The sequence below is a fragment of the Talpa occidentalis genome, unplaced genomic scaffold (assembly GCF_014898055.3).
Source record: "Talpa occidentalis isolate TD23 unplaced genomic scaffold, MPIMG_talOcc4v2.1 talOcc4.6, whole genome shotgun sequence".
Classification (NCBI taxonomy): Eukaryota; Metazoa; Chordata; class Mammalia; order Eulipotyphla; family Talpidae; genus Talpa; species Talpa occidentalis.
Genome location: NW_023604972.1, coordinates 111,521,741 through 111,546,178, shown reverse-complemented (window position 1 = coordinate 111,546,178; position 24,438 = coordinate 111,521,741). Strand labels below are relative to the sequence as shown.

The 24,438-nt window shown below is 37.9% G+C and overlaps 1 protein-coding gene across 1 annotated transcript in view; it reads right to left on the bottom strand.

Annotated features, from left to right (window-relative positions):
- The window catches only part of ANKRD55 (ankyrin repeat domain 55), a 154,337-nt gene that overhangs the window by 70,843 nt on the left and 59,056 nt on the right, over positions 1-24,438 (bottom strand). Inside the window, exon 2 of the mRNA XM_037530301.2 lies at positions 18,044-18,134. Within this exon, the coding sequence (XP_037386198.1) occupies positions 18,044-18,101 (58 nt within the window). The 5' untranslated portion in view covers positions 18,102-18,134. The remainder of the gene's footprint in view (positions 1-18,043; positions 18,135-24,438) is intronic.

Genomic DNA, 24,438 nt, shown 5'->3' with positions numbered 1-24,438 from the left:
AAAATTGTTAGCTATCAGAATCTCAACAATGTATCCATAAGATAATTCACCACGACCAAGTTGGATTCATTCCAGGGGCACAAGGATGGTTTAACATCCGAAATCAATCAACGTTATCCAACACATCAACAAAAAGAAATATAAAACCATATGATAATATCATAGATGCTGAGAAAGCTTTCGACAAAGTGCAACACCCATTCATGATTAAAAGCCTTGAAATCTTGGGATACAAGGAAACATACCTCAACATCATAAAGGCCATCTATGACAAGCCAACAGCAGTATCATTCTCAATGGTGAAAATCTGAAAGCAATTCCATTAAGATCTGGAACAAGACAAGGATGTCCATCTCACCACTGCTTTTCAATATAATACTGGAAGTCCTAGCCAGAGCAATAAGACAAGAGAAAGACATCCAAGAATCCAACTAGGAAAAGAAGAAGTCCAACTATCACTATTTGCAGATGAATATGATAATATCATAGAGAGACCCAAAATCTCCACAGAAAAACTAATTCAACTCATCAATCAATTCAGTAAGTGGCAGGATACAAAATCAACACGCAAAGTCAGAGCCTTTCCTATACACAAAAATAAATCTGAAGAAGAAGAATCAAAAAAACCACCCCTTTTATTATCGAGAACAAAAAAAATCAAATATTTGGGAATAAATCTAACAAAAGAGGTAAGGACCTATACAAAGAAAACTATAAAACACTGTAAAAGAAATAGAAGAAGACACAAAGAAATGGAAAACATCCCCTGCTCATGGATTGGAAGAATAAACATTATTAAATGGCCATCCTACCAAAAGCAATATACAGATTCAATGCTATTCCATCAAAATCTCAATGGCATTCTTCAAAGAAATAGAACAATTATTGATGAAATTCATATGGAATCACCAAAAACCCGAATAGCCAAAGCTCTACTGAAAAAAGAAGGAAATGGAGGCATCACACTCCCAGACTTCAACTCTACTACAAAGCCATAATCATCAAAACTGCATGGTATTGGAACAAGAACAGACATACAGACCAATGGAATCGAATAGAAAATCCAGAAATAAACCCACAGATTTATGGTCAACTAATCTTTGACAAAGGAGCAAAAGACTATGCATTGGAGCAAAGAAAGTTTGTTCAATAAATGGTGCTGGGAAAACTGGGTCGCTACATGCAAAAGAATGAAGCTTGACCACTACCTCACACCATACACAAAATCAACTCAAAATGGATTAAAGAACTAGACATAAGACCTGAAACCATAAAAACATAGAAGGAAATATAGGCGAAACACTACGGGATTTGCACATCAAAGACATCTTTACAGACACATACCCAAGCAGTGATAGTGAAGAGAAAGATAAACAGCTGGGACTACATCAAATTAAAGAGCTTCTGCACAGCAAAAGAGACAAACAAAAACAAAGAGAAACCCACCAATGGGAGAACATTTTGCACCCAACACTAATGATAAAGGACTGATCACAAAATCTGCAAAGAGCTGATGAGACTCAGCAACAACAAAGAAATAATCCAGTCAAAAAATGGGCAGAAGAGCTAAAAAAGAAACTTCTCTGAGAGGAAATGCAAATGGCCAACAGACATATGAAAAAATGTTCAACATCACTTGTAAATCAGGGAAATGCAAATCAAAACTACCATGAGATACCATCTCACACCAGTGAGAATGGCACATATTAAAAACTAGCAACAACAAATGTTGGCGAGGATGTGGAGAAAAGGACTCTCTTGTGCACTGTGGTGGGAGTGCAAACTGGTCCAACCACTATGGAGAGCTGTGTGAGATTTCTGGACCTACTAACATAGAGCTTCCATATGATCCAGCAATTCCACTCTAGGTATTTACCCAAGGACACAGAACATCAATTCCAAAGAGCACCTGCACTCCTATGTTTATAGCAGCACTGTTTACAATAGCTAAGCTTTGGAAACAACCCAAATGCCCAAAAATAGATGACTGGATCAAGAGATGTGGTACATATATACCATGGAATATTACTCAGCATTCAAAAAAGATAAACACATGCAATTTGCAGCAACATGGATGGCACTGGAAGGGATCATGCTCAGCGAATAAGCCAAAAAGAAAAAGAAAAATACCGGATGGTCTCACTCATAGCAGGAATCTAGAAAAACTTAAATAAGGGACCAGGAAAATGAATATAAGAAAGTGAAAATCAATCAACAAAAACTATGAACCAGAGACACTTTTGGGGGGTGGGAGCGGAGGGGAAAGGATTGGGGTCAGAATGGGGCGTTTGCAATTGTATGGGGAATATAAATAAAAATTTATATTTATAAAAAAAAAAAAAAAAAAAAAATAAATAAATAAATAAGGACCTAAGCATTTGGGCTTAACAGACATCTATAGAAACTAAAACCCAAAAAAACGGAGTACACATTTTTCTCAAGCGCACACGGATCTTTCTCCAGGATCGATCACATACTGGGGCCAGACAAACATCAACAGATACAACCAAGATTGAAATCATACCAACCATCTTTTCTGACCACGAAGGCATCAAACTAAGAAATAAACCATAAAAAGAAGGCAAGGAACTATCCTACCTCATGGAGATTAAAGCCACACTACTGGGAAGACCACTGGACTAACGAGGAGATCAAAGAAGAATTAAAAAAATTCTTTGAATTGAATGACAAGGAGGAACCAATATCCTAAATGTATGGATGCAGCAAAAGCAGTAATAAGAGGAAAATATATAGCAATAGAAGCTCACATCAAAAACAAGAAAGAACTCAAAGAAACAACCTAATCTCGAAGCTCAAAGATCTAGAAAAAGAACAAAAAAAACCCCAGAACCAGTAGAAGAAAAGAATAATAAAACCAAAGCAGAAATAAATGAAATTGAAACTAAAAAAACAATCCAAAAGATCAATGAAACCAAGAGCTGGTTCTTTGAAAAAATAATAAAATAGACAAACCCCTAGCCAGGCTCACAAAGGAAAAAAGGAGAAAGCACAAATACACAGAATCATAAATGAAAGAGGAGAAATCACAACGGACACAGCAGAAATCAAAAGAATAATCAGTAACTACTATGAACAGTTATATGGAAACAAGTTTAACAATCTAGAGGAGATGGACAAATTCCTACAACTCTACAATCACCCAAAGCTAGATAAAGAAGAAATAGAACACCTAAACAGACCCAATTACAAGCAGCGAATTGAAATGGTAATTAAAACCTCCCCAAAACAAAAGCCCAGGACCTGATGGATTTACAAATGAATTCTACCAAACATTCAGAGACGAATTAGTGCCTATCCTTCACAAACTCTTCCAAAAAATTGAGAAGGAAGGGACAATACCAAACACGTTCTATGAAGCCAATATTACACTAATACCAAAACGAATAAGGACAACACAAAAAAGGAAAACTATAGGCCAATCTCCCTAATGAACACTGATGCAAAAATCCTCAATTAAATTTTAGCTATCAGAATCCGACAATGTATCCATAAGATAATTCACCACGACCAAGTTGGATTCATTCCAGGGGCACAAGGATGGTTTAACATCCGAAATCAATCAACGTTATCCAACACATCAAAAAAAGAAATATAAAACCATATGATAATATCAATAGATGCTGAGAAAGCTTTCGACAAAGTGCAACACCCATTCATGATAAAAGCCCTTGAAATTCTTGGGATACAAGGAACATACCTCAACATCATAAAGGCCATCTATGACAAGCCAACAGCCAGTATCATTCTCAATGGTGAAAAGCTGAAAGCAATTCCATTAAGATCTGGAACAAGACAAGGATGTCCACTCTCACCACTGCTTTTCAATATAATGCTGGAAGTCCTAGCCAGAGCAATAAGACAAGAGAAAGACATCCAAGGAATCCAAATAGGAAAAGAAGAAGTCAAACTATCACTATTTGCAGATGATATGATAATATACATAGAGAACCCCAAAATCTCCACAGAAAAACTAATTCAACTCATCAATCAATTCAGTAAAGTGGCAGGATACAAAATCAACACGCAAAAGTCAGTAGCCTTCCTATACACAAACAATAAATCTGAAGAAGAAGAAATCAAAAAAACCACCCCTTTTATTATCGAAACAAAAAAAATCAAATATTTGGGAATAAATCTAACAAAAGTGGTAAAGGACCTATACAAAGAAAACTATAAAACACTGTTAAAAGAAATAGAAGAAGACACAAAGAAATGGAAGAACATCCCTGCTCATGGATTGGAAGAATAAACATTATTAAAATGGCCATCCTACCAAAAGCAATACACAGATTCAATGCTATTCCAATCAAAATCTCAATGGCATTCTTCAAAGAAATAGAACAATTATTGATGAAATTCATATGGAATCACCCAAAACCCCGAATAGCCAAAGCTCTACTGAAAAAAAAAGAAGGAAATGGAGGCATCACACTCCCAGACTTCAAACTCTACTACAAAGCCATAATCAAAAACTGCATGGTATTGGAACAAGAACAGACATACAGACCAATGGAATCGAATAGAAAATCCAGAAATAAACCACAGATTTATGGTCAACTAATCTTTGACAAAGAGCAAAGACTATGCATTGAGCAAAGAAAGTTTGTTCAATAAATGGTGCTGGGAAAACTGGGTCGCTACATGCAAAAGAATGAAGCTTGACCACTACCTCACACCATACACAAAAATCAACTCAAAATGGATTAAAGAACTAGACATAAGACCTGAAACCATAAAATACATAGAAGGAAATATAGGCGAAACACTACGGGATTTGCACCTCAAAGACATCTTTACAGACACATCACCCAAAGCAGTGATAGTGAAGAGAAAGATAAACAGCTGGGACTACATCAAATTAAAGAGCTTCTGCACAGCAAAAGAGACAATAACAAAAACAAAGAGAAACCCCACCAACTGGGAGAACATTTTTGCACCCAACACTAATGATAAAGGACTGATCACAAAAATCTGCAAAGAGCTGATGAGACTCAGCAACACAAAGAAATAATCCAGTCAAAAAATGGGCAGAAGAGCTAAAAAGAAACTTCTCTGAAGAGGAAATGCAAATGGCCAACAGACATATGAAAAAATGTTCAATATCACTTGTCATCAGGGAAATGCAAATCAAAACTACCATGAGATACCATCTCACACCAGTGAGAATGGCACATATTAAAAAAACTAGCAACAACAAATGTTGGCAAGGATGTGGAGAAAAAGGAACTCTTGTGCACTGTTGGTGGGAGTGCAAACTGGTCCAACCACTATGGAGAGCTGTATGGAGATTTCTGGACCTACTAAACATAGAGCTTCCATATGATCCAGCAATTCCACTCCTAGGTATTTACCCAAAGGACACAGAAACATCAATTCCAAAGAGCACCTGCACTCCTATGTTTATAGCAGCACTGTTTACAATAGCTAAGCTTTGGAAACAACCCAATGCCCAAAAATAGATGACTGGATCAAGAAGATGTGGTACATATATACATGGAATATTACTCAGCATTCAAAAAAGATAAACAATGCAATTTGCAGCAACATGGATGGCACTGGAAGGGATCATGCTCAGCGAAATAAGCCAAAAAGAAAAAGAAAAATACCGGATGGTCTCACTCATAGCAGGAATCTAGAAAACTTAAATAAGGGACCAGGAAAATGAATATAAGAAATGAAAATCAAAATCAACAAAAAACTATGAACCAGAGACACTTTTTGGGGGGTGGGGGGCGGGAGGGGAAAGATTGGGGTCAGAATGGGGCGTTTGCAATTGTATGGGGGAATATAAAAATAAAATTTAATATTTAAAAAAAAAATTGCTTTTCAAATAACTTTTAAATGGGCAATTTTATAGTTAAAGTGTTTTGTGAAACTCTAGCAGTTATATATAGCAGTGGGTGAGGAGGGTATTTTGTTTGTAGAGCACTGTAAAACAAGTTCTTGGTTACTTAAAGGAGGCAGTGAGCTTCCTGAATTGCAGAGGACCAGTCTCAGCTAGTTGGCCACCAGGAAGTGTGTTGTACAAGAAATTCAGACAACTGAAGGACAGGGAAGGGAGGAAGGGAAGATGTGTTAGGCAGAACACAATGTACTTCAAAGTTATTCTAGTCCTGAGATACCATACTTAACCACAGAGTGATTAGGAAATAGGAAATGAAGGAGTTTCCATCCAGATTGTGTAGAAATAGCCAGTTTGAGCTGTGTTTAATGTAAATGATTAAACCTTAAGACTATATAAAGAATTTCTGTAGAAATGTGGAGGGTGATGCAATAGGTACTGGAGAATGACTAATGGTCCTTATTGTTTTCAACAGGTAGGGGGAGAGGGACTTCTCATTACCACCAAATGGGGATGGAGATCTAACCTCCCCACCACTGGCCTTTGATGGAGTAGTAGCAAAGTTTGAAATTAAACAGTGTTAAGATTTTTTTTTTCCCTATGGAAAGTCACAAAACTGTTTAAGATATATAATTCATAAATTTTTCTTTCTCTCCTTTCTTCTTTACTTATCTATTTACCATCCTTATTATCACATTATCATCATCTATTATCTATTTTTTTCCAGTTTTTTTCATCTATCTTTTCTTTTTTTGCAGTTTAAGGGAGAAGCAGTGTTTCAATAGCAGTGTTTTTCCTGCCTAACTAAATAAGTTACACATACATACTTATGTATGAGTGCATAAAGAGAAATTCTAGAATGCATACAAAGGAGAGACTGAAAGTAGAAAAAAATGGAAAAGAAACATTAAGATATAGGAAGAAAGAAGCATGTAGAGAGATATAGGTTATATTTTATTAAAAATATGTATGTATATATATGAAATATGTTAAAAACTGGAAGGACTTTCATCAAAATCAATAGAGATAATGTCTTGGATATTCTTCAGAATTTTCCAAATTCTCCATAATACATAATTTTCATAATCATCAAAGTAAACCAAATTTTTTCCCCTAAAACACGAGAAGCTTTACATTAATTCCCTACTACTGAAAAAGGTTAGACAGAATCTAATCTGTCTTTGACTGAGAAAACAAGTCCTTGATATTTGACAAAGTTCTGGTAAAAAAAATTATATGTACTTTCTAATTCTGACCTTTATAAATATCCTAGTAGATTAAAAAGGTATATATTTATATATTTTAAATTAATTTTTACTTAAAAATTGGAAGGATGGATATTCTTGAACTCATGTATTTCCCTCATTTTCCTTGGTTAATAACCTGCACAAGTTTTTGGATGTGTCATAAATTATCTACCCAATCCCTTCTCCCTAGTAGCTCTTTAATACTAGGATTTCAGACATACAGAAATGTTTTGGATTACCAGATATGGGCTCCTTTTCTAGAATTTCACACAGTGGAGTTCCTTGAGAAAGTCCTTGACTGCATCCATTATCCAGAGGTCAGTTTGACATTTGTTCTACTTAAACTGTGATCATTTTGTGAAAGGGTCAGGTCGATATCAGGATAGATTAGGTATTGCAGTTTCAAGAATATAGACCAGAATGGTCTTGAGAAGCTTTCTTTGGTTCATTAAAATTCTGAGGAGCCTTGGTGACTGAATCCACCTTAAAGTAATTCATGAAGTTGGAATTCATTTTTGGCAACTACAGAAGGCTCTGCAGATCTCTCTTAGACTGACTGCCTCTGAAGAACTGAACTTGAACTTTATTTTTTTCATTCAGTTATTCAATACCCACCATGGACTAGTGAAATTGTGGATACAAAGGTTGTAGAGTCTCTGTCCCTAAGAAGACATGCCTTAGTGGGAAGACAGGTATGTAATTTATGATTGAGATATACTAGGAATATTATGACAGAACAGAGAGAGTCACTTAAACAACACTTTCTTGTGGATTCTCTTAATCCAGATCTCTCTCTACTACTGTAGGATTATCCTGAGTGCTTTGAGATAGGGATATCACATTTTGGGGGTAGCTTAAAATGATCTGTCCAGAAGGACATTTCCTCTATAAGGAGGGTGCCAAGCCTTTTCTGTCTCCCTTTGGCTCCATGTGACAATATTGCCACCCACTGGTGATGAAGAGACTCTGTAGGCCTTGACCTGGGCCCTGAGCCAGAATGGTAGTGGTTCCATTAGGTAGAATTAAAACGCAGTCTGGAACTCTGCCATACAGGAACATATTTAAGGTCACTGATATAGTTTACTGGCATTGAAAAAAATCAGTATTATGTGACTCTTACCATGTATATTACATGACGTGTAGCATGCATACATGGAGGTAATATAGAAAAAATGATAAGAGCATAGACCCAACCTACAGAGTATGAATCCTGGCACTAACATTTATTTGCTAGCTGTGTGACCTTGAGTGAGTTGCTTTACCTCTCTTTCCCCATTCATTACCTGTCAATTGAGATAAGAATAGTATTTACCTTTTAAGGCTGCTCTGAGAATTATATGAGTTAATCCATACGAAGTGCTAGAGCAATAACTGGCACAGAGGAGGCATTCAAAGTGTGTAATTATTATCAATATTACTACTCTGACATAGATAGGAACCTCTGTATTCTTACCCCTTAATGAGACCCTTTGCCTTACTCAGCTTGCTGTAAAGATTTTGTGAGTTGAAATATTTTATTTCTCCTGTTTTCTCCTACAGTCCCTCAGGGTGTATTGGCTGGGTTTTCTGAGTGTGTTATAAAGTGCCAGTCATATGGGAGGAAGTGAAAGTTTTTTCTTTTAAAGAGAAAAATAGCTCTACGCTTTTTGCATGTACTAGCTGAGAGAACACATCCTCAAAGCGATCTTCATGCCACGGCAGTGGAAAAGAAGGGATTTCATTTTGTGGGGAGGAAGTCTTGCAACACATTATCTCAATGGTAAGTATCTGGCCACAGTCAGCTCTTTCTTCATAACCAGATTTGTGATGTAACACATGTTGCATTTGTTTAAATCTCAGCATTATTGTGTTTGTAAGGGTAATTGTTCTGAAATTCACGGAATGGATGCCATTCCATGTTTAGTTAGCCTCTCCTGGATGGGGGGTGGGGCAGTGTGCCTGGGAAATGGTAGCTGCTTTCTTAAGAGGCTCATCTGTATTGAAATTCAGTAATGATGCCTCTCTAGAATGTACTTCTATAGTATGCACTTTCACTTTAACAATACTAATTCTTAGAAAATAAAATCTCAGTCTTTAATGCATAGGGCCATTAGTATGTGTGCAATAAATGAATGGATTGATTGACTTAGTATACACACTCAGTGGGTTTCTCTCTCATTTGAGTCTTGTGGAAATCTCTTTAATGTTAAAATATTATGTCAAGTTCTTTGGTAATTAGGCAGGTATAAATTTTAAATAATTTTAATGAAGGATTATGCTAGCCCAGGCTTTGGAAATTTATTTATTTATTTTAAAGATTTCTTTTTTTAAAAAATTTATTTATACAATAGCTGGGCACAGGCCAGAGGTGCGGTGGGTGAGAGGATTCACCAGAGACAGAGAATGGAACAGAACAGGCAGACTGACACTGCTGGGCAAGACAGGAGAGGTCTGCTGTGCCATGTGGGTATCTCCCTGGTCGGCTGGGAATTGAACCCATGCTGCAGAGGCTGCAGACAGCTTCATGGTGCTGTGCTCAACCCTCTGTGCCACCGGGGAGGCCCCAGCCTTTAGAAATTTAAAAGTAAATCAAGAGTTTTTATTTTGATGATAGTTCCTCTGATCTCCTTCTGGAGCAAACATATTGTTCCACTCCCTCTTTCACTTTCAGGAAATGACAGGTGTTTGAATCAGGTATTTATCATTTTAACTGATCTTGCACATGGCTGAAAATGGGTAGTATCCCAACCATAAGGCCATATAAAGAAGAGAAGGCAAGTTCCTGAGGAACAAGAAAAGGAGTTAATAGGTTCAAACAACTGTAAGGTTAGGAGGCAAAGAAAAGGAGAGAGAAAATTCTATCAGGTGTTATTGCCTGATATAAGTAGTGCTCTACGGAATTAGGACAATGGCCTCATGTTTGTGGCTGAAATTTTGGGGCAGTGGTTGTTGGTGGGTCAGGACTAGCTGAACAGGCTAGTGAAACAAATCCTAAATTTTCTATCCTGTGATCTTTCTATGGATTGAAATACATGATAGAACCTAAAGAAAATGGCTGAAATTTTCTGAGTTCCAATGTGAATTTGGCTAAGCCTAAGGCCATTTTTTTTGCTTATTTATTAAGTGAATCTCCATTCTACACAACCCCATTCTAGCCCCAAATTCCCTTTCTGCAATGAAGGCCAAGGTCAAGAGTGATATTAGGATATAACAACTGGCCATCAGAATGGAGGTAGGTCTAACACTGGGTAGCATGTCTTTTTAGCTGTTAGACTACAGGTAGTGTGTGTGCTCCTGGGGAATAGTCAGAGCAATGAAGATGGGGCAAATCACACTGATTTGAGGAGAAAGAGGTATTTTGACATAACTACAAATGAGTAGCAGCTCTGAGCATAGTGTTCACATTACAGATATGTATTTGTTCTTCATAAAAATAAGATTTGTATATTATATATAATTTTCACCTTTGCTTTTTCACTTAACATTGAATGGTTGGAAGAGGTAAGGAGGAGTTTCATTGCACACTTGTTTTAGACTTTGAAAGTATGTGAATATATTATCATTCCTAAAATAAAAACAAAAAGAAACAAAAAATGAGTTAGATTACAAAATAAAAGGGACTGAAGGAAGCCTCTTGTATCAAGTATTAAAACATGAAACTTAAAATTTTTAAAAGTAAGGTTATCCCTAGAATAGCACAGAGAGCCTAGATACCTGCCAGCCACCAGCATGAAAAGGGAAGCTAACAGGTAGGCTGACTTTTGTGCGAAGTAGAGTTTCATTTAGAGGGTAAGTCTTAGAGGCTAGAACACCAGAAAGAGGGGACAGAGAAAGTGAATGCATTCTATGATCTGTGAGCTTTTCTGGAGAATTGATTTCTTTCTGTTATAGTTTTCCTGCTCAGACAAGTTATGGCCTTTCCAATTTCCAAGTGAAAAAGGGATACTATGCCATATAAAATTACAGAGGGGTAGAGAGCTTGAGGGGTTTAGTGTTCACTTGACTTGGGAAGACCCGTGGTCCTTGTGACCTTAGGTCAGTCATTTATAAGAACCAGTGGCACTTACTAAGTGTTTACTATAGGTCAGGCACAGTTTCAAGGGCTTTGCATGTATTGCTTCATTAAATCTTTATAACAAACCTATGAGGATTGTTATAACAATCGTATAACCACCACTAGTGCTTACTGAGTGATTAAAATGGGCAGGCATGATTCCAGGGGCTTTGCAAGTATTCATTAACTTAATCTGTATAAACAATTCTTTGCAGCAGCAGCATCTTCATCTACAAGGTTCTTTCATGAGGTACAGTGATGTCAAATAGCTGGGTCACACAGTAAGTGGCAGTACTGGGACTTCAACTGCTCAGTTTGGCTCCAGTGATCATTACAGTTCACAACACCATACCACCACTAATCCTTCTGTTTTCATTTCACATACAAAAAATGAGGGGGTTATATTATACATTCTCAGTTTTCTTCCAATTCTAAGTTATCACAATTTTAAGGCAAAACACATCCAGGATCCATCCTTGAATTGGTTATTGTAACCACCTGAAGCTAGACACTGACAAGCTCATCTCACCACGTTCAGTGGCCCATGTTGAGTCAACTTAGTTGTGGCAAAAAACTAGAACTCTGAACATGTCCACCTTAAGATTCTCAGAGTTTGTCTTTTAAGATGTCCCACTCTGGTACATACATTATTTTTTTGATCTGAGGACAATGAAGGCCCTAGAAGATTAAGGGGGTCTTGCCCTTCCTTTAACCCTTTTGCCTGGTGCCACTCACAGTATGGTATTTCTGAATGACAATCTTGTCCACAGAATTATGGTCATCAAAGGTAACAAAAGCAAAGCCTTTCTTGCTACTGCCTTGATCAGTTGGGATTTTAATCACTTCCATTTTCCTATTCTGCTCAAAATAATCTCTTAAGTGATGTTCTTCAGTGTCTCTTTTAATATCGCCAATAAAAATATGTTTAGTGGCTTTTCTTTTGGGCACCATTAAAATATCTGTTCCTCCAAATGGTTGCATCAAAGGGAAAATCTCAGAGATCAGTACCCAACACAGTGGCCTAATAATGCTAAGGAAATATGGAATTCATGAGTAGAGATGAGAGGAAAAGTTTAGTGTGGTGACCCAGCTGACCTTTAGACAAGGGGCAGAGTTGGAGGTTTGTCTTTTGAAGTTAATCTGGCTAAATTGTGGGACACACCAGGGTTAATTCAGGAGATCTGACTGATCAGGTGGGCCTTCATTCCCTCTGGATCCTCTTGGGAGGTACACTCAGGGAACAGGCCCCCATTCTCCAGGACAGGAGGGCTGTGATGGAGGATACTGAGGATGACAACATTCCCCTAACAATCAATCCACTGAATCACTTGCAGTTTTTTGACTCTCTAAGGCTGTGCATGGTAACTTGATGAGATCAGAGAGTGATATTCCTCTAGCTAGGGTCACAAGACTGAATAGACTGATCTGTCACAACCTGTCCCAGGAGTTGGTTGATGGAGGGAAGTTCCTGTGTGCTGAAAGGGAAGCACAAAGGAGCTTCTCCTCCGCTCCCTATGGGAGAGACTGCCTGTGCACATACTTGCCTAGACTTGGTCGTGAGTGGGCAAAAATACTGGAAAAAGAATTCTTCTCCCATCTCCCTTTTTTCTGGTCCTCTTTTTTGACCATGAAAGGAAGCAGGTTGGGCATTTCCCCAGAGACATATCTGCTTCTAAACTTGTTTACCAGCCAGTCTCCTTTTATCTGGACCATCAAAATGAAAACCAATCACAACACTTCTGGGTTTCATTCCAGCTGCCCACTTAGGGTCTGGGAACCTAAAATAATTAACTGACCTCAAATCATTCCCCCCTTTTCTTGTATCCTTTGTCTGCTTTTTCTCTGCCCTCTTTGCCCTTTGAAAATGTGCTTATTCTTTCTTTAGAGTAATCAGTTTGTCACACCAGAATTTTAACTTTTGCAAATTGCAAAGTATAAATCTATGTACTCTAAATTCTTTTTGTTTTGTTTTATCTTGGATGAAAAGCTGGAAATTAAAGCCAGCACATCTGCGTGTGGGAGCTTAAAAATCCACAACACAATGGGATAGCAGCTTGATTGTGAAAATATGGGCAATAATTTTATTTCTTGTTGATGTCTTATTTCTTCATTAAAATTCATGGTTGAAAAGTACTGTAGTAGGACGAACATGGGTTTTAAAGTCAAGAAGGTTTAGGCTTGAGTCTCAGCTTGGTCATTTTTATCTGTGGTTGGGTCAGTCACAATCCTTTTGAATTTCCATTGATAAAAGGAAGAAGGGCTAACAGTGAGAATGGTGAGAATTAAGCAAGGGAGCCTACGTACAATCATTGGCACAGAGCCTGGCCCTGCTAAGTGTTCAAGTGAATGATAAGTTCTTATCATTCAGCACACTAAGATAAGAACACCATTTCTTATCTATGTAAAGTGCCTACACAGAGTCTGCCCTTTCTCTCCCACCTCCCAAATGCCAAATTTTCTTCTAGCTTAAAGGAGAGTGGATTTTATCAAAAAGCCAAGTCATGAGGCAGCATGCTTTCTTGAGAGGGGTCTTGAAATATGATCTCTTTCTGTGCCACGCAGCTGGCTGAGAGGTGGCCCTCAAGATACACCCATGTCCCAACTCCTGCCACCTGAGGCTATTACCTAAGAACGGGAATATCACCTTATGTATCACATGAGGGAGGATATTGAGAGAAGTAGTTTATTCTGAATTTCATGAGTGCTTCCGAAATGGAATCACACATATTGTTACAAGAGGCAGAGTGAATTCTGGGACAGACACACAGTGGAGGGACACACACAGAGGAGAAGGCTATGTCAGAATCCACAGCAGCCAGAAGAGGTGAAAAAGGATAATTTCCTAGAGCCTCCAGGAAGGGGACGACCCCTGCTGACATCTTGATTTCCTAACTCTGGCATTCCAAACTGTGAGAATACAATTCTGTTGTTTTAAGCCACACAGCTTGTGATAGGTTGTTCTGGCCGCTAATGCACTCTGTTAACCTGGGCTGGAAGTCTGAGCCCATCCTCTCATTTTCTCATCAACTTTGCCAGAGAAACAAATGGTGGGGTGGGGGCACCCCCCACAGGTGCCTGTGAATACACTGCTTGTCAAATTGTAACAGGAAAAGAGGAAGTTCCTGGATCCCTGCCGTTACAGTGGCAGAGACAGAACGGTGAACAGAACAGGCAGACTGACTGAAATACACTGCTGAGGGGAGCAGCGGGCGAGACAGGAGAGGTTACAAAATATACTCCTCACAGAACCTGGGCAGGGCCATGCGTGGAAATCACCCCTCTTGCTCCCATTTTCTCTCTGAGATCTGGGACTCCTTCGGTCACAGCAAAACTTTTCTTTTCACAATTAGAGACAAAGTTTAAAATATAAATATCTTCAGTTACATAATATTTTAGCTTCAGTAGGGAGTGTTCTGTAGTAAATGATTTTACTACAGGTCCTTTCTTGCGTGTGGGCTCTGAAAGGGAAGCCAGCCAGGAAGAGCACGTGGGATCAGAAGAGATGTTGCTATGGTGAAAGCAAAATGTACAAAGCAGAGTAGTGGAGAGCACTGCAGTGCCAGGCTTCCTTCCTTACAGTTTCACAAAGCAAGCATGGTCCTGGCCCCCTTGGTCAGTCAGGTAATCCCATCTTTAAGCCTCCCAGCAACACTGTGAACAAATACAATCCATCTTTATTAGAAGAGGCGATCAATCAGTTTGTCCAAGTTCAAGTATCTGGGAAGGGGGCTGACACAGGACTGGAGCAACAACTGTCCATCTGTCCCCTATCCCCTAGCAGAGGGATGCCTTGCTACTTCTAGGTAAAGAGAAATACAGAAAAATTCAGTTGGAAGGATTCAGGTTTACCAAATCCATCATGCTTGTGTCCTAAAGGTCATCATGCATCATATTTTTCAAGTGCACCATAGTAACTATTTTCTGGGAAATCATGAGCCAGAGTTGTTTGAGCCCTACCCTCACTCCACAGTAGCTGTAAACACCAAAGAATGCTTGTGAAAAGGAAGCTTCCTAGTATGTTGCTGTCTGCACAAGGAACACCTGGGTCTCAGGCCCCTTATTACTAACCAGCTTTGTGTCATTATTATTAAAAGGTTGCACATTTTAACCTTTGTGTTCTTCACTTTTTTAAAAAAGATTTATTTATGCACACAAGGACTGGGGTGTATGCCAGAGGTGTGGGGGGTGAGAGGATTCACCAGAGACAGGGTGGGGAACAGAACAGGCAGACTGACTGAAATACACAGCTGAGGGGAGCAGCAAGTGAGACAGGAGAGGTCTGCTGTGCCATGTGGGTCACCTCCCTGGTTGGGGATTGAACTCATATTGCAGTGGTGGCGATAGCTTGATAGCAATGTCTTTAACCCCTGCACCACAAGGGAGGCCCACTGTGCTTCACTTTTGTTGCTGAGATATTAGGGGATTGGACAGGGTCAGAAGTTCACAGTCTTTGCTGTGCATGGGAAGTTCTTGTCAAGCTGTACCCCACACCAGTCCACTTGGGGTGAGACTCAGGCAGCAGCAGTTTCATAAACTGTCCAGGCAATTCTTATGGGCAGGCAAATAGATTACAAGACTTCTCAGATCTTTCTAGATGTTATCTCTTTGTCAACATCTGCATATAAAGCAAGTGGTCATTACAGCTTTGATTCTCTAGACAGTCTGAATTCATGAAAAATCCTCTGCAAAAGGCCCACACTTAACTTTTCAAGAGGAAGGCACTTACTACACTGTGGTTTTCCTTACAGTGTTTACAATCTATATAATGGTCTAAATCTATTATGGTCTTTCATGGATTTAAGAGAGTGGAAGGATTAATGAGACTAGAGCTATTTAGGTATCAGTTAGTTAATCATTATTCTAGAGGTTGGAAAAAATAATGGAGTTCTGAAAAAAATAATGTAATTTAGTCAACCATCATTAACTATACCCTCGTTTATTCTGAAGACTGCTGAATTCAACCTGAAGATTAGAGAGATGAATTTTTTTTTTTTTGCATTTGGGTAACTCATCTCCATGGTAAGAATAATAGTAGTAACTATAACAATATAAAAGCAGCCACAACTTGAAAGTACTGTTTGTACATCAGGCAACATGCCAGGTGCTTTTTATATCTCATTTTAGATTCTCACAACAATACTGCTAGCCAAGCATTGTTTCTTCCATTTTATTGCTAAAGAAACTAAGGTCCAGGGAGGTTAGGTAACAGGCTAAGGTCACACAGCTGAGAAGCAGTTGATCTGCCGTTTGACTTATGTTTGCACATGTGATTTCTGCCATGCATCACTAGAGAGAAAGGATTGAGAAACAGAGATGAAGATAGCAGGAAAAGGGTTAACTTACATGGGGGGTGGGGAGGAGAGTCAGGTCTAGAGTGAAGGTATTACCCAGTTGAAAGGTGTTATAAAAAATAAATTCTATAAATTAATATTTTAATTATGTTTTAGGCTCAATCCTGTTAGGAGACACAATATTGGAACACATGAATTCATTATGAAGGGCTAGCTCTTTGGCAGCCAGTTCCAACTCCCTCAAATTAGTTTTGAAAAATCAACCCATTGTGCTCCTTTTTGGACTGCATAGCTCAGTATGTCATTTTTTAGCCAATATGAGGTCTTTGGATCAAAGCAGATTTTACGTTTGCTAATTGTCATTCATGATACAAAATGTACAAAGAGGAGAGCATGGTACAAAGAAGAGAGAACTGCAACAATTGCCTTTTCTATGGTGTTCATAAATGCAGTGTGAGCTAGCACATTCTGAAGGTACACATACATACACACACACCCCCCCTTCAAAATGAGTTAAGACCTGAATATCAAACTCTATCTGTACATATACATAGCTGCTGAGAAATCTAAATATATATTATTTGTGAAATCACTGAGCTGAATATAAATAATTCACCCATAAAACCAGATGTAGTTTGAGATAGAGTAAACACACTATGGCCTAGAGCAGGTAAAGGAAAAAGAAGCAATACGTTTTCTAATGAGGTTTTCATAAACCACCATTTTCCACACTGTAGCCAAAACAAGTAAATGATCAAAAAAAAAAAAAAAAAAAACACCCTTACGATCCTGAAGGACATAAAAAATTATAAAAAGTGGATATTTTTTAAAAATTCTAAAAATGCTAAATTTGCAGAATGGAAAATTTCTGCACATACATAGAAAATATATATAATTACACATAGGCATTACATATACATGTATATGCACATTTCATATGCAAAATGTACACACTGACTATATGGCTAAATAGTTTTTTTATGAGGATGGGTCAATCCCACAGCAGGTTTTCACATGGAAAATTACCTTCACTCTGGAAATTATGAGTAAGAAAGATATATCCTGTCCTTGCAAATAATAGCACAGTGATAAGTCATTACACAACCTCAGATGAGATAATATATCAACTATAGCTTAAATGTGGGCAACACCTATTCCTGAAGGGAATCAAGAGATCTGAAACTATAGTAATGAAGTATTGGATTAATAGAATGAAAAGAAACACAATTTGTTCTTTTAAATTACTTATTCTATTAAGATTTGAAAATAAAACTAATGAGAATAAAGATGGTACTATGTGAAATAGCTGATGTGCTTGAAATCCAATTTAAAAAAATTTGAAGTAGGAGCACTTTAATAAGATAAACAGACCACAAGCTTATTTTTCCCTTCCAAATGCTCATCAAATTAGATGTGAACATTTGGAGCAGGTTTGTTTTCTATGTAAAATCTCTCTCTCTCTCTCTCTCTCTCTCTCTCTCTCTCTCACACACACACACACACACACACACACACACACACACACACCCTCTTCCTTTACAACTGCAAATTCCTTCTATTGGACTAAAGATGCAAAAAACCAAAAGATGTGTTAAAGCAGCATTTTTACCTTTTTGCTGATCAAACACAGATGGAGTGCTGAAATCCATGGTTGCCTGTCTCATCATTTACCATCAGAATGGCAAAAAGCATCCAGATCTCTAGAGAGGAGAAAACACCATCTCACACGTTACAGTCAATACAACAGTCAGATACAGCATCGTTTGCCAAGATCCCTGAGAATTAAATGTGCATTAGAGCTGCAGGTTGTTGTCAAGGCAAATGATGGAAATAGGTAAAATGTTATTCCTGTAATACCTGCCAGGAAAAGAGTTGCTTCCGATGGCCTCATTCATCAGCTATACTTGTGTAAGTATTACACACCGTCCATTCCCAAATAAATAAACAAAAAAGACTCAAACTATAAAAAGCAGTATTTGGGGGTGGGGGGTGTCACCTGCCTTGGATCTGGGCCAGGAAAACACTGGAGACCACGGAGCTTCAGCAGCTGGAATGTTACTTTAAACCAAAAGAAATCTCAATGGATGAGTGAGGATTCACAGGGCCAGACAGAGCATGTGCAAAGCTGCCAATGCAGTTTGCATTCGGCTGTGCTCTTGGTGGAGTGAGAACTGCATTTGGATCATGTGAGCAGAGTGCCATCTCAATGGAATAGGATGTAAATATTGTAGCAGGAGGCTGCTGGCCATGTGCTATATGGAGTAATTATTCACTTTCACGGTTCATTCTATCCCCCTTCACCTCTGTTCTCCAAATGACAGGGAGGATGGGAGAAGGAACTGGTATTTGAAAGGCTTCAGATATCTGTGATGATAAAATTAAATAGTCTACAATCACAACGGGTTTATTCCAGTTATTATATGTGCTGGCAAAAGCCTGAAATAATCCAAATGTACATTATTGAGGAGTAGTTGAATAAAAGGTAGTAAATGTGTACTCTAGCTATAAAAACTGGAGGTAAATCTAATGTTTACCTGGTGGGATATCTCTAATCTATATATAAATAAAAAAAGTTACATATTAATTTTCCCATTGTTTTAGAAAGCGGTAACCAACCACCTCATAAATAAATACGTTTGTATTAGTTCATAGGAACACCGAGGAAGATACAAACTGTCAATATTGTTTACCTCAAGATTGCAAGTAAAGCAGGAGATATCTAATTTGTTCTTTATCTACCTCTGCATTTTTAGGCTTATTATAACAAGTGTCTATTTTTTATTTGTAATTAAAAATCTGATGAAATAATTTCAAAGGAAACTAACAAAGCTCTACATTCAAGAAACAATCATATTTTTGGATAGGCCAGTCATAGAGTAGATGATTTTAAAAATGCTGTTGACAGTAATAAGAACTATTTAAAAAACTTAATTAGTATGTGAATATGGAAATAAAAGCAGAAATCACTTTTCTTCATATAAGATCATAATTTGCTTTGATAAAGACTGATATAATTTGTAATTTGCGCTCTTTAATAAACAAACACCTTTCTTATCTCTTGCCTTGCATATTCTCAGTGCCTCATCATTTTATTTCCTTTCAACATATTATCTGGCCTCAGTTTGCTGTGACAGTACTATTACTCATTTACCTTCTCTACATCAGACCTTCTCCTCCAAATGTTCTGTGTTCATTTTATTGAAAACATAGGCAAAACCTACTTCTTGTAAATCATTACCTAACATGTGTTCCATAGGTAAATTTCTTAAATTTTCCAACTCTGGCTTTTTTGCATTAACCTTGAAAGCGAAACTGAGGGCTTGAGAGAGGACTGAGGAAGAAACTTTGACTTACACAGGTAGATACTCAGCTAAGGAGAGATGGTTCAAGCTCACCCAACTGACTGCGATAAATGGCCACTTAGTGGCAAAGAGAAAAATAAAGGATTCAGAGTAGCTTCCTTTGTATTCATTTATTCATTAATTCATCAATTGCTATGGAAAGGTTACTATGCTCCAATTATTTCTTTCTTTAAATTTTTGTTTATTTATGCATACAAGAACTGGGGTATAGGCCAGAGGTGTGAGGGGTGAGAGGATTCACCAGAGACAGATTGGGGAGCAGAATAGGCAGGCTGACTGAAATACACTGCTGAGGGGAGCAGCAGGCGAGAAGGGAGAGGTCGGCTGTGTCATGTGAGTTAGATCCCTGGCTGGGGATCAAACTCAGGTGCTGCAGTGGCTGGCCATCGCTTGATAGTACTGAGACTTTAACCCCTGCACCACTAGGGAGGCCCACTCCAATCATTTCTCTAAGTACTGATGATGCAGCCCTGAACAAATCAAAAAAGATCTCCATACTCAATCAACTCTTACACTCTTGGGTGTGATTTCTCCTCTGGCCATGTTGGAATAATAAGAACTGGATGAACTGATTTAACCTCTACCTTAAATAGCTAGAAAACTGAGCAAAATATCTAAAACAACCAATAGCAAGTGCAGGTCAGTGATCCTTGAGAGAAAAGAAACCAATGTGCTGAGTCTGATGAATCCCCAGCTGACTGGGGAGTTTGCAGGCTGAAGTACAGAGGTGGGGGGGGGGAGCGGTTGTGAGGGTGGAGTTGGCTCAGTGGTGGCTCTCCTCAAAAGATCCTAATCCTCAGAACCTATGACTGTGACTTTACTTGAAAAAGGAGTCCTTGCATATGTAATTAAATTAAGGATTTAGAGTTGAAATCTTCCTGGATATCTAGGTGGACTTAAGTCAATGTCAGATGTCATTATAATTGACACATGAAAGAAGTGGAATCCATGTGACTAGAGATTAGGTTGATGCAGCCATCAGCCAAGGTACACTTAGAGTTACTGGAAACTAGGAGAGGCAAGGAATAGAATGTCCCCTAGGCCTCTGGAGGGAATGTGACACCTTGATTTTGAACTTCCAGTGTCCAGAATTGTGAATGAGTATATATTTCTGTTTTCAGTCACCACATCTGTGGGAATTTGTTATAGCATCTTTAAGAAACTAATACAGAAAAGGAACTCTCAAAATAAATGCAGCTTTTATAATTGCAACATTTCGGTTTCCATTTATATCATTACCAAAACCAAATTCAAGTTTAGACAATTTCATGTTCATAAATGGAGTGCTTGGGGGCTCATTGTGAAGAAAGCTAGAGTGGAAAGGTCATGAGCTTGAGCTAGTTTCTTGTTAGGTGGATGAGTTGGGCAAATAATGTAACTTCTTGAGTCTTGGTGTCTTGATCTGTGGCATGGGAATTTTACTCCCTATTTCTTCTGACAGTTCTAATTGTTTAGTCTGCTCCCTGGGCTGTAGATATGGAGATAATTTTTCTATATATCCAAATCCAAGTAGAAAATAGTTGGTTGGTTTTTTTTTTAGTGCATTTTGGATGGGGTCTGTATTCAGACATAGGCACACATTTTTCATATAGCTCATGTGCCTGTGGTTCATTAACTCTTACATATATTAGAGGAGTAGAAAAGAGGAGAAAGTCTTTCTATATGACTGTGCAAAATTTGGTGTCTTTTCTCCTTGAGGATTTAGAGCATCATTAGTGCACCTCATTCTATTCACAAAAACTTCCTGGAGAAACAGATTTGAACAACTATTTAAGAGCAACTATTAGCCTGATAAGTTAGGTTTGAATCTCAGTCTCAAAACTTGACACTGTTTAAGTTATGCCTTATTTTCTTCATCTGTTAAATCAGAATACTAGTGCCATCCTTAGGAGATTTTTGAATGAAGTAAAGGGATTTAAATATGTCAAGCACTTAGGGCAATGCCTTACATGTAGTAATTTTTACATACATTTACTTCCATCAGTTATCCCATCTTGTTTGCAAATTGAGCTTCTTCTCTCAAGATAGCTTTCCTTAGCCCAGGTTTCCTTTTTGTTTCTAATATGAAGCAAAACAAAATAAAACAAAATGGTGATGTTTCTTTACCCGGTCTACTCTTCCTTTTGCAACATAATTTTTTTGGGGAAAAAGCCTACCTGTGCTTTTTCCTTCCTGACCACCTAATCTCTCCTTAATCATTGGAAATTCAGCTCTTTAACTGCTGAGTGCAGGTGCTATTGTGCAGCTACTTGGATAGAACTTGTTCTGAAGGACCTGTTAGGATCCACTTCACCCAGAGCTACGCTTAGGTTTGTTTTTTAAAATATATTTTATTTTATATAATTCTTACATCATTTTCATTTTTGCACAATGTATGCATTTTAATTTTGGTTATATTCCCCACTTTGGTTATATTTATTTTGGTTAATTCCTTATTTTGACCCTAATCCCTCCCTCTTCTCCCCCCACTCCCCCGTAGTGTGTCTCTGGTTTATAGTTGCTTGTTGATTTTGATTTTTTCTTTATTACAATTACTCTTTTTCCTGATCCCTTATTTAGGTTTTCTAAATTCCTGCTATGAGTGAGACCATCCAGTATTTTTCTTTTTCTTTCTGGCTTATTTCGCTGAGTATGATCCCTTTCAACTCCATCCATGTGGAGAAAAAGGAACTCTCCTGCACTGCTGGTGGAAGTGCAAGCTGGTCCAACCACTATGGAAAGCTGTGTGGAGATTCCTCAACCTACTAAAGATAGAACTTCCATATAATCCAGCAATTCCACTCCTAGGTATTTACCCAAAGGACACAGAAACATTAATTCAAAAGGGGACCTATACCCCTATGTTTATAGCAGCGCTATTTACAATAGCTAAGGTATGGAAACAACCCAAATGCCCAAAAATAGACGACTGGATCAAGAAGATGTGGTTCATATACACAATGGAATATTACTTAGCAATCAAAAAAGATAAACTCATGCAATTTACACTTAGGTTTTTAATGGCTGGAAATGTTGATTGGCAACACCTGCTATGAAAATGATACAGAATTAAATAATATTTTTACAACTCTCCAGGCTTCTACCTCTTATGCATCCAGTATTACTTTTGGGGTGTAGGTGGGGGCCTAGGCAGTTTAGTTTAGGCAATGTGGCATGGTAGAAAGAATGGTGAACTTGATGTCCAAAAACATGAGTTCAAGTTCTCACTCTGCTTTACCCATGGTAGATGCTTAGTCAATATTTGTTTAACTGCAATGAATTATTCAGAAAATTACTCAGAATTCTTGTCTTCTTATTTTCATGCCAATGAACTAACTATCTAGGTTGGGTCTGACTTCAGAGTCTGGGTGGAGATTGGGTGTTTGGGTTTGTAATACTCAGGCCTCTAAGTGCAGGGGGAAGTAAACCCAGGGGCTTAGAAAGCATTTTATCTCTGAAAGAAGATTAAAGCAGGGAAATGAAGGGTTGAGGAAGTCAGCCACAGGACCGAGATCTGACCATTTAAAAAAAGAAATGGGACTCAGATGAATTTCTCTCCTGCTTGAAGGAAGTATTTTCCTTGTGTCTCCCCTCTTCTCTTTTCCTACTAATTTAGTCTACCTATCATCTATTTCTTCTCTATCAAGCTCTGCCTCTAGACACAGAACACAAGGAATATGGATATATTGTATTTATCCTCTCAGGAGAATTTTTACTCTCGAAAAATAGGCCCAATGTTTAGAGATTTATAAACCATATTACAGCAAAAAGCTATCTCAACCATCATTTTACAAATAGACCAGAGAGTTGATAACTAAACCAATAATTATCGGAAAGAATAATTTTATTTGTAGGAAGAAAAATAAGGAAGTTTGGCTTGTTGCTTGGCTGGTTGAGATGACACTCCCATTGTACGAATGCAGCAATTTAATAACATCAAGGGACTGGGGATTTCCTTTACAGCAGTCCAAAAGGATGTTTTCACATATGCTTGTGTCAGATAACAGTTTTAAAATACTGAGTGATACTAAGCAATCCCCCCTTTTAATAATCTTTTTGTAAGACAATACTTGAAAAAATAAAACAAAGCTATTTTTTTCCCTCCTGAAAATGGTGTTGGAGCAAATAGTTTTATGTTACACTTACAAAACAGAAAATTAAAATTTTAGTCAAACCACTGTGTATTTTATTTGGTCCACATTATACAAAGCAACGTGTTCGATTTGCTTTGGATCCTAAAGTAACCATTTCTTTGGTATCAGGTAGCCCCAGCCTAGACATGTCTTGGTGAATGTCTCAGTGGTTTTTTGGTTTATTTATGTGATTTGTGTTGGAGAAATTTGCTGTAGGAGTGATACATGCAGCAATATATCAGCCTTCAGGCAAGTTTAGCTTGCTGGAATACTTCACCTATCTGCAGGATTTACATTTCCATGGTTTGTATTCTGACATTTTCCCCCCTTTTACCCTCAGGGAAAGAAATTCTATTGAAATACAACTTGAGAAATGGGGATGGGGTAGACATCTCGATTTGCAGCATGAAATTTTTGGACTAGGATTAGGCAGATAAAACAATAATTTTCAAGAGCTAAATTTAAATTAATCTCTGAATCTCTGATCAGACAATAGGCTTAATTTTCTTCATCCAGTTAAACAAGCAAAT